The sequence below is a fragment of the Salvelinus alpinus genome, chromosome 5, assembly GCF_045679555.1.
Source record: "Salvelinus alpinus chromosome 5, SLU_Salpinus.1, whole genome shotgun sequence".
Classification (NCBI taxonomy): Eukaryota; Metazoa; Chordata; class Actinopteri; order Salmoniformes; family Salmonidae; genus Salvelinus; species Salvelinus alpinus.
This window is the reverse complement of record NC_092090.1, coordinates 49281330-49292938: the sequence shown is the minus strand read 5'-3', so window position 1 is coordinate 49292938 and position 11609 is coordinate 49281330. Positions and strand designations below refer to the sequence as shown.

General features: G+C 42.7%; 1 protein-coding gene across 1 annotated transcript in view; it reads right to left on the bottom strand.

Annotated features, from left to right (window-relative positions):
* prmt3 (protein arginine methyltransferase 3) overlaps window positions 1-8071 on the bottom strand; it is a 95586-nt gene extending 87515 nt beyond the window's left edge. The window contains exons 1-8 of the mRNA XM_071402223.1: window positions 7924-8071; window positions 7385-7505; window positions 7185-7267; window positions 7036-7085; window positions 5312-5417; window positions 4704-4878; window positions 3369-3513; window positions 1646-1711 (exon numbers count right to left, since the gene is read on the bottom strand). Of these exons, the coding sequence (XP_071258324.1) occupies window positions 1646-1711; window positions 3369-3513; window positions 4704-4878; window positions 5312-5417; window positions 7036-7085; window positions 7185-7267; window positions 7385-7505; window positions 7924-7939 (762 nt within the window). The 5' untranslated portion in view covers window positions 7940-8071. The remainder of the gene's footprint in view (window positions 1-1645; window positions 1712-3368; window positions 3514-4703; window positions 4879-5311; window positions 5418-7035; window positions 7086-7184; window positions 7268-7384; window positions 7506-7923) is intronic.
* Window positions 8072-11609: the final 3538 nt, after the last annotated feature.

Sequence of the window (11609 nt, the reverse complement as noted above, 5' to 3'; positions counted from 1 at the left end):
GGCTTTGCACTATCACTGGATGTTTTTGGAACTAGTGAATCTAACGCGCCAATGTAAACTCAGATTTTTTTATATAAATATGAACTTTATCAAACAAAACATGCATGTATTGTGTAACATGAAGTCCTATGAGTGTCCTCTGATGAAGATCATCAAAGGTTAGTGATTAATTTTAGCTATATTTCTGCTTTTTGTGACTGCTATCTTTCGCTGGAAAAATGGCTGTGCTTATTGTGGTTTGGTGTGACCTAACATAATCGTTTGTAGTGCTTTCGCTGAAAAGCATATTTGAAATCGGACATTTTGGTGGGATTAACAACAAGATTATCTTTAAAATGGTATAAGAAACATGTATGTCTGAGGAATTTAACATGAGATTTCTGTTGTTTTGAATTTGGCGCCCTGCACTTTCACTGGCTGTTGTCATATCATCCCGTCACCGGGATTGCAGCCATAAGAAGTTTTAAGAAGGGTAGATGTTCTAACAGGGGTGTAGACCAGGGGTGGCCAATAATTTAGTCCCGAGTGCCACACCGGGAATTAAATTCAGCGGACCGATTTGTTCGTCAAAGGAAAAAGGGCTGGTATTCGAAAAACATACACTGTAGGTCCATTATAATTTCGATATACTTGCTATCTAGTTAAAAGGCGTTCAAGAGTGGCCAGGAATGTTTTTTTTAATGGCCAGTGAAGTCAGAAACACAATTTTTCCTGTGTTTACTTCCACACAAGGAGGTTGGAATAATACTGTGAAATTGTGAAAATTATGATAATTCCCTTTTAGTGTAAGCTTTTTGAAAAGACCGCCTGAAATTTCAGACTGTTTTGGTAGGATGGAGTTTTGACATCTGAGAAGGAGCTACGGGAAAAGGACTGAGCTCCACACAAAACAGCAAACCCATAGCTCTCGTAATACAATCCATTTTCAACTTCCCTCACAAACATTTCTCCCTCTGATATACTCCTATCCTGTGACCTGGCTGGTCTAGTGAAATGGGTTCGAATCCAGCCTACAGCCCTTTGATACAATCTCTATCTTCTCCCACTGTCGGTCTCTTTCACTATCTGTAGAAAGAAAATCTGAAAATACCGTAAAAATATATTTTCAAGAGATACTTATTTCTGGAACGCTGAAGGACCATACTGGGGGCGAGGTGCAGGAGAGGAGCCAGAGTGTTTATCACAATGACAGGGGTTGCGGCAGGTCAACACAACCCTTATCCACCGCCACTCCGATGACAGGGATAACAATACCCAGACCAAACCCTGCGCTTCTTCTTCCTGCAACCGTCCCGTTTCCTACCCATTCTCTCCCATCCCTAACCCCTTTGACTGAAAAATTGCTCTACCACTCTCCACCATCCTGTCACCCCCCCCCCCCCCCCGCCTATCCTCTACCCCCTCCCTCAGGGCATACCCGGTGGCAGCACATAAGTGATGGCCTTGGAGATGGACGCTGCCTGCTTCCAAATGACAGTGCAGGGTTGGAAGGGTGGCAATAAGGGGGTTGGTGTGCGCTCGTTATCAGCCCTCCACAGTCCCGGGCCGAGAGGCGCGTAATAAAGTTGCAGTGTTTTAAACGAGGCGCCGTCACCGCCATAGCAATTTACATTTTAAAACCTGCACTGCCAAGTTCTTTGCTCACCTTGTCCTTGAACACTTCTGGGTTGAGGTACATGAAGTCCCTGTAGCTTTCTGTGCGGACTTTATCCTGAGAGGAAGGAACAAAGGACATTCAGGTCATCCATTACCACGGGCAGAGAAAACATCATCATAGAGCATGTCTTCAGAAACAACATAACAAACGGAAACAAATTATCCAGTCACCCGAGACCAAGGTGTGTGTGTGTGTCACAGTCGGGCGGACGGACGGTTGTATGTCTATGAGGGGAGATTACATGTTTGTGCTTGTATGTGGTGTCATCTCGCGGAATCAGAGCTGACTGGGGATTTGACTCCACGGAAAATGAGTACAATGCTTGCTAGGCTGAGAAATCCCCCCCCCCCCCAAAACGTAGACACATTCTAACATAGAAATAGAAAGGACTGGCATCGTTTCAACAATTCCATGTGGAATCTGGTTGGTCAGGACGGGCTAATTAACCTGCCAATCAAATCCTTACGCTTTTCAGAGGGAGGACCTTTACGTACCCATGAAACACACATTTAAAACGCACAACTTATCCACACTCATTTCAGATGATGCCTTCGCATGCTGTTGGTGTGTTGACAGAAACACAACAAACCACCAAATGTTTGCCAAATTACAGTCGAATCCCAATAGGAGCGGTTTCCCAGAAACAGAGATTCTCCATTGAGCTTGCTTTTAGTCCAGGACTAGGTTTAATAGTGTCAAGGAAACCACCCCCACCCCATGGTGTTGAAATAAATTACAAATCAATTAGAAGTTTAAAATCGGATCTGTTCCAAAGACTGCTTCTACATCTGCACTGCTTGCTGTTTGGGGTTTTAGGCTAGGTTTCTGTACAGCACTTTGTGACATCGGCTGATGTAAAAAGGGCTTTATAAATACATTTGATTGATTGATCTGACATGAAACCTGACCTCATATTCATTATATTAGTCTGACATGAGGAGTGGCGAAGGATCCTTGGAGCAAGGATGATTGAAAACCAGAGCTTCTAGTAATAGAGAATTGATTCTTCAAGATTTATCTTTGATAACATGCCCGGAGAAACAGACTGAACTTAGATGATGGGGCAGGGAAGGAAGTGGGAGGGTTAAATGGTGACTCACTTTCTCTCTCGCCCTGTCTTAAGCACGCTCTCGTTCACACACCATGACCAACAATGATCCACTTTATGGCAGCCCATAAAAGAGTTGACGATCTTCTACCGCAAACGTGGTTCCTCTTTCCTCCGAGGAATGGTTTTTGATGGAGTTTAGTCTGATGTGTATACATGTATGACGCAAACATTAACAGTGCTAAGCACCAATCAGAGAGAGGGAACGGATCATGTCGAAGCACTGCGGTAAGTGAGAGAGGAAGAGAGGGTTGACCACCTAGCATTCCTACCCACACCTCCCCTTCCACACACGCAACTTATAATGCTGAAGAAGTGTGAAATACAATCACCACATCTCAAATCCCCACCATGTTATAGTAATGCTGATGTTTCGCATGAGAGCTCACTCCTTATTGCTGACTTGTCACCGAGAAAAACGTCATGTCATCAACATCATAGTTTGCATAGAGACGATCATTTTCATTTTATGCTACATCGAGCCTTTGGGATTAACCGCACTGCTAAACCTGCGTCCCTCCTCTCTCTGCAGTGGCTACTGAATTAAGAAGAAGAGTGCATGAGTGTATGCATATGCGCAGGCATGCCATTGTGGTAGCGGACCTTAAGCATCTCCTCATGGATGCTGTAGTGGCCATATGAGCTGAAGTAGGCCTCGTCCTCGTCCTCCCGGAGCTCAGCCACTGCGCCCAAGGACCCGGCGCCCCGACCCACATCCGCATTCAATACTAGACCCTGGGCCAGCAACCTGAAACAAATACCATAGTATTTTACAACAGAGCAGGATGAGGTTGCCCCTAGACCCTGATCTAAGGTCAGTTTTGCACCCCCCCACCATGGTTTAACATTCAGATTGGCTGATCCTAGATCAGCACTTACGGCAAACTTCTATCCGGAATGTATTGGAACAGATTTACCGCAGCACAGTCACACACTTACAGCACCAACCGCACAACCTTCCGACAGGACATAGCAGTAAATGGAAAGAGAGCATCTATATCCCCCCACTCCCCCTCTATGCAGCAGTGGAATTTTCCCTCCCTTCTCCTTTTCCTCCTAAACAAAGGAAAGGCCTCTGCAATACTGAGTTCACTGAGTCCCTCTGCTGGCCGCAGGTGGGAGGTGCATGTGTGAGAATGAGAAACAGCAGTGCCATCAAATGCAGGGATCCATTTGGTCGCAAAATGCGACCCTTTGACTTGACTGTGCAAGTTAAAAAAAATGTATTGGTCACATCAGTGCCATCTGCAAATTCTAGGTGGTTACTTCACTCCAACCTTTGTATTTTTGTGGCGGCTAAAACTGATTTGGTCAAACAGTAAAGTCCATTACCCTGGCCTGATTCCTTAATGAAAGTTTCTGCCCTGCCCCTGTACCAGTTTCACTGGTAGCTGCTGTGATGAGACACACTCACTCCTTCTCCCACTGAGTGCCCCAAGGAGAGGAGTAGAAAATGCGTTTTGATCGCGCAATTGAGGACACTGGAGGCCGTCATTGTAAATAAGAATTTGGTCTTAACTGACTTGCAGTTAGAGTTAAATAAAAGGTAAAGTAAAACATTTATTAAAACATACTATACTTTACGTCAGAGGTCAGGGTCTCTTGATTCGGTCGTGTCAGGTGAACTGTTGTGTCCTCACCTTTGTTCTGATCAACTATTAAAAGCTTAAATAAAATAATGTGTTTTCAATGGTGGTTGAGCACCTTCCAATACTTCCCCTTTCAATTGCTACCATGGTTATGCATACGCTTGTCATATTTTTTCTGTTCGAAATTTGACCCTATCCATATAGGCCAATTCCCTCGAGTGTAAAGGGTTAGTAATTTGTATTTCTGTAATAATATCAGAAGTGGTAGTAGTGGTGATGCTAATGACAGTAGTAGTAGTAAGTAGCAGTAATTAACAGAAATGTTAATAGTAGTGTGGGCAGCACTGACTTGAGTTTGTGTAGGTCGTCCATGGCTCTGGCCAGGGCCTCCTCTGTGCGCTGGGCCCTCTCCTCTGCAGCCTGGGCCCTCTGCAGAAGAGCATCAGAGGAGCGGCTGGCTTCACACTGGCCCCCAGTGGAGGGGCCAGCCAACATCCCCGTCCCCTCACACAGTTCTTCCAGATCTAACAAAAGGGAGAGACTCACTTGAACACATTTCAAAAACGGGAAGATAATGACTGCCTACTCTACTAACAGTACTGTGTACAATCGCATCTCTGCCGCACATACAATTCTCCCAACCTCCTTTGTGTGAACCATGCCAGTAACGTCACCCCATGCAAATTTCCAGTCACAATGAAGCACTAATGGGTTGCACCAACTCAAATAATACCAGATAAATGAAAACAGCACTGCAGTTTCACTCTGTTTATATGAACAGCTTAAAGCCTTTGTTGGTTTTAAACAGGTTCAAGTTGTTCTTTAAAACAACATCGGATATTGATGCAAAACCCCACATCTGGTGAAAACATTCTAAATATACCTGCAATGCAGTTACCCTTTATCTGCACTTGATTAAATTGAGGCCTTGAACAATGAACCTGTGAACGCCAGTACCTATCTGCAGTAAGGGGTCATCCTGTAAAGCTGGCCTCATGTACTCATCACTCTCCCAGGGAATAGAACACTCAGGCAGCGTAGACAAGCTCTGCCCACTGCACTTCTGCAAACACAAACACACAGCCATTATTGTCCATGAACATGGAAAACCAGGGATGTATTTGGGACGACATAGAAAGGCTATGTAGAAAGAACTGTTTTAACGATAAAAAGACACAGAAGTAACTGATTAATTTCGGAGGTTCGAGAACCTAACATTCATGATTAATCAAATCATAGCTATAAAGGATCTAGGAAAAATACTATTGAACGTCTATAATTATGTTTTTGTTTACATGCGTGTTGGAAACGGCTCCTGCAAACTGCATGCTTGCAATAATATCAGCAATAGGGCTTCGCACACAAGATAGGCCCAAAGATAATTCTGATGTTTTCAATATTCCTGATATTAAATCCCTGGAAAGGTCTTTTGGGGGAAGGATGTTTGGCATATATTTGAAATCTGTATCCAAAATAATAACACATGAAAGTTGGGAAATGTGTGACACTACAATGATTAGCTTGTAGATACTACAAAGCCAGTGTGGTGTCATTTGAAACCTTATCGGTTGCTCTGAAATATGAGTACTGTTTAGACACAATTTCTTTCAATTAATTTATGGATAAAAAAAAAAAATACCCTTCCTGATTTTATTCCTAACTTTGATTATTTCTCAGTCATTATTTTGGATGCCGATTTCAAAAGGCATGCCAAGCATCCTTCCCGCAATTGCCTTTTCTATGGATTTCCTTTCCGTAAGATCCAAAACATTATACACTGAACAAAAATATAAAAGGCAACGTGAAACAATTTCAACGATTTGACTGAGTTACAGTTCATATAAAGGAAATCAGTCAGTAAAAATAAATGAATTAGGCCCTAATCTATGGACTATGCCCTCCCAGGCCCAGCCATGGGTGGGCCTGGGAGGGCAAAGGCCTACCCACTTTGGAGCCCCCCCGGACGATCCCGCAGGTGAAGAAGCCAGATGTGGAGGTCCTGGGGTGGTGTGGTTACATGTGGTCTACGGCTGCGAGGCCAGTTGGACGTACTGCCAAATTCTCTACAACTACACTGGAGGCGACTTATTGAAGAGAAATGAAAATAAAATGTTCTGCCAACAGCTCTGGTGGACATTCCTGCAGTCAGCATGACAGTTGCACCCTCCCTCAAAACTTGAGACAACTGTTGCATTATGTTGCGAGACAAAATTGCTCATTTTAGAGTGGCCTTTTATTGTCCCCAGCCAAATACACCTGTGAAATGATCACGCTGTTTAATCAGCTTCTTGATATGCCACACCTGTCAGGTGGATGGATTATCTTGGCAAAGGAAAAATGCTCACTAACAGGGACGTAAACAAATGTGTGCACCAAAATTGAGAGAAATACGTTTTTTGTTCATAGGAAAAATTTACGGGATCTTTTATTTCAGCTCATGAAACCGACACTTTACATGTTGCGTTCTTTCTATCAGGTAGTCTAAACACCTGTTCTTTTGCAATGACAATTTCTATAAAATGTCTAACCTCAATCTCAACTTCGAGAGACGACTACACTTCCAAATGACAAGAAGCAAGCATGAGATCTGGGTCATTACTATTTTACCCGGACCATGCTTTGGCCAAAGATCTGAAGTCCCTCTGTATCAAAACACAATAAGGGATGGGACATGTGCTTACCTCTGTCCGTATGTAGTTTATCATCTTGATGTAGCCATAGTCATCTAATTCTACGGGGAAGGATTTTAACAACGTCAGATGAGGAGGATGGATTATATCATGACCTTAAAACAATGATAACTCTTTATAAGAGAAGTTTGCTAACTTACTGTGTTTCTTAACCACTTCTACAAGATCGACTTGATGCTCTACTAGGCAGTGTTGTAGTGTTTCTGGTCCAGAATTTGACATCCTGAGAAAACATGAGGGACAAGATAGTTTTTTTAAGCAATTCACTGATACATTTAATCTGGTGTGAAATAGTTCTCTCTCTCTGAAAGTGTTGATGGTTAAAATATATGATACACACTTGTCACAGAATAAGCAAGTAACTTGAACGTTGTTGTCATTGGACTCCATCCACTGCCACTGTTCCTCATTATCACTGTCTGAGAGATCGGGCACATCGTCCCCTGCACCACCGTCGTGATCTGTCACAGTGTCAGCAAAGGTGTCAGGCAGCACAGATAGGTACATTATAATCATCTTTTGTGTCAGTGTCAAACATTGCACGAACTGGCTGGAGCCAACGGGCATTCCCATTACAAGTTCAACCACATTTTTTCAATGCAGGTTTCGTTTAATATGAGTTAATCCAATAAACTGCATGGAGTATAGTCAATACAAGCTCAGCTATCAAGCTGGTTAGTTAGTTTGCATACCGGTATATGAAATGCGTTAGCTAATTTAGCTAGCTAGAGACACACGCAACATTACAATACTTCAAATTAACAACTCTTTTAAGTGCAAAATATCCCAATTACAATATGATGACCGTTCTCTGTAGTGCACCATTCAGTATTTCTATTATTATAGTTTTCTATCACTATTTACGTATCTCACGTGTACCTGTGTATTCCGCCATGCTGTCTCCTTGATTTCAGCAGTGTACACGCTGCTTCCGGGTCTAGTTCCAACGTGTACTTACAGACAGTGGCCACTAGGGGGTCAACAACTTCTTCTTCTTCTATGAGGTTTAAATGCGGTTGGCATCCAATTTGTTGCATTACCGCCACTTACTAGACTGGAGTACAACTCTCTTATACTTTACTTGAAAAATAAAAATATACTAAATAAAATAGCCTACTATCTAACACTATACTCACTCATTTCAAAATTATTAAAATAAAATGAACACCTCCCTACTCCACTAATTAAATGTATTCACTCCTACCTCTTGCCATCACCCTGAAAGGATGGGCCATCACCACTTAACACGTCCTGTAACTCTTCTGATGTCAAGTCTCGCACACCAAAATACCTCTCTGCAGCTGCTACCACAACCTCAATCTGAGACTTCTGATCCATCCCTGCAGTACAATTAATAACCATTGCTATAAATGCTAAAAATACAATCTTACTGAAACTTATATCACTTTTTGGCCTATCCCTCTGTACTGGTATATCTCTACTACTCTCACTTCTCCTCCCCCTTAACCCATCTTCCTCTACTTTCTTCACTGCCTCGGCATATGACAACTTCTGCTCTACTTTAACCCTGGAAACCTCAACCTGCCTCTCTCGCACGGGACATTTCTGATCCCCAGCTCCATGGGCACCCCTACAATTAACACATTCCACTACTTTCCCCATTGCCACACATTCCTTTGTCTCATGCCCTTCTGCACATTTCTCACACGTTGGACCCTCCCTCCTACACACTGCTGCCACATGCCCATAAGCTTGACACCTGTAACATCTTAAAGTATTTGGCACATACGCTCGTACAGGATAACGTATATATCCTAACTTCACTTTGCCAGGCAAAGACTCAACTTCAAAACTCAAAAGAACAGACAATGACTCTTCTGTTTCCCCATTCTCGCCACCCTGTCTGCGTCGCATCAAACGACGAGCATCACATACAACGGGAATCTTTGCCCTCAACTGGTCAACGTTTATATCTACTGCTACACCAGTTATCAGTCCTTCCATTGGTTCCTTTTTCTTGAGAACGAAACACTTCACTTTACTTACCCCCATTCGTTTTACTTCGAGCGCATTCTTTCTCTGCACAACAGAAACACAAACAATTATCACTAGACCACTTCTAGTTACCCTCACCGAATCCACATGACCCAACTGTTTTTTCACCCACCATGAAACCACAAATGGATCAGCCAAAAGGCAAGAGCACTTTTTCCATAAACTTCACTCCTACTGTCACAGACTCTTCTTCATCCTGATCCTCGGTGCATACCTCGGTCTTCGATGACTTTACCACACTTACCACCTCTGATACTTCACCCTCATTCACTTTCATTTCTCCTCCTGTCTTCAGCTCCCTCTGCTTTCACTTTCTACCATTCTTCTTTGACAAACCATCTCCCTTTTTTCCACAAAGCTCACCCTCTTCTTTCCTCACTCTCTTAGACCTCTTCTCACTCTCTTTTTCCCTCCATTCCTCCTCCATTTGTCTCGGCATTGCTTTCCACATGAAAATAATTAACACAGAGCATTACTCCATAGAGGTGCCAGCTTGACTAGAGGTCAACAACTCATGACAAAATCTTTAAGGGATTTGAAGAGGTACAGACAGCTCCAGGAGGTTTGTGCTGATTGTACAAAGATTGTGACAGCCGGTTAAATGGCGTCCCTTGAGAAGGCAAGAACAAGATGTATGTCAGGAGAAGTGCAGTATTATCATAGGGAGACGTAAGCTGTGTTCGAATACTCATACTAACCGCACTAATCATACTATTTGTGACATTAATTGAGTATATAGTATGCTTATTGGTCATAATATGGACATAGTATGCCAAAAGTTCCCGGATGTCGTACTAAATTTGTCAAAATATGAAGTATACACGCAGAGGACACTACTTTATGGCCCATAATGAAATTCTTCATCAAATGGGCGTGGCTTCACATCGTTTTCAGATTTGAAGATAATGGCGGAAAATATGCAGCCAAAGTACGACGAGAGCGGATACAAAATCCTTGCTTTAACTAATTAGGACAAATGTAAAGAACATTTTGAGCAATGTAATAAAGTAATGACTTTAAAAATAAGTTACCTTACATGTTATGTTGGCTGACAATTTGTTAGCTACGCTATCCTTACGAACCACATAGCATATCATTACAGCAGTATCTAACGTAAACTCGTACATCGCCTTGGTCCGTACAATTGCCCTTATTTTAGCGCCCCCAAAACGTAATACTTCCAGATCAACTGTAATGTCAATACCATTGTAAAGCACAATTTCTCCCCTTTCCAACATTATCAATTACATGACCTAAACGCTGCCCGCGGGTCTTTGTAAAAATGGCGGGTGGAGAAGCGAAACTAATGCGTGATACTGAGAAGGAGAGAGGTTGTGTGGGAAAATTGCTTTTTTTCACTCGATCTGTCCAACTTATCACCTTATCGCCTCTAAAATGTAAAAAAAACACTATAAAGAGTTTATATAATGTGTCATTACATACCTATTTGTAGGTTTGTGTCGAATTTTAATCGGGTTTTTAGGGCGGTGCTAAAGTGATCTTAGAAGTAAACAGCGGCTTTGAGAATGATGATCGCATGCAATGATGACGCAAAAAATGACTAGGTATCCCCCCCTTACCCCCGTCACTGTCTATTTCTTGTTTTTAAACGATGAGAGAAGTGCTACACCTGGTGGAGAGAGATTGTAAGACAGAAATAGTTGCTTTATGCGCGCTGTACGTTACGACATGACACGTCACGATGTAACGGAGGGTCCGTTTTTTCAACTTTTCTCCAATACTATAGAGCCATTACCATATCGATCAACGCTTGAATAGAAACCTAGTTCACACCCCCGATTATGAAGTCAACACAGTCGCTACAGTCCCATTAGTTTTCTTTGTAGCCTCGTTTGAATGTTGCGGTTGCGCACATTTGTACGGAATGGGGTGAGTTTACGTTACCGGTATGTTAGCTAGCTACCTAACGTTAGTTGGCAACTTATACGTCAAACTTGCCAGTATATTAACTATAGGCTATCTAACTACCCAACGTTTATTGACTTGATTATTCCCGTCATTCTTAGCTTAGCTAATTGGTATAGTCATTGTGCGTTCTCAATGGACATTCTGGTGCTTTTGTAAATTCGCTCTGGCTATCTACTCCGATTTCAGAGCACTCTCGTCTGAGTGTATAATGAATAATAATGAATTTACAAGCGCTCAACACCCGTTGAATACGGCCGGTGTCAGTAAATGTCGACAGAAAAGCGCAATTAATTTGTTGCCAGCAGCACAGTTACAGTCATAACCGCTCTGGATGACATGAAAACAGCCTAACCAGCTCTGCTAGTGTTAGTAAAATGGTCAGAGTGGTCTCATTTGTGTCTGGAAGTAGCTAGCAAGCTAGCCAACGTTAGCTTGGGTGCTTGACTGCCATTGTAAGGTCAGAACGCTCAAATCAACCGTACTCCTCGGCCCGAGCGTCCAAGTGTGCGCTTCGAGAGCGAAATGCTCTGAATTTACAAAACGGACAATCTGACAACGCTCTGAATTTACAAGCCACTCTGGCACTCCACATTAAATTTAAGAACACACCCGAAGTTATA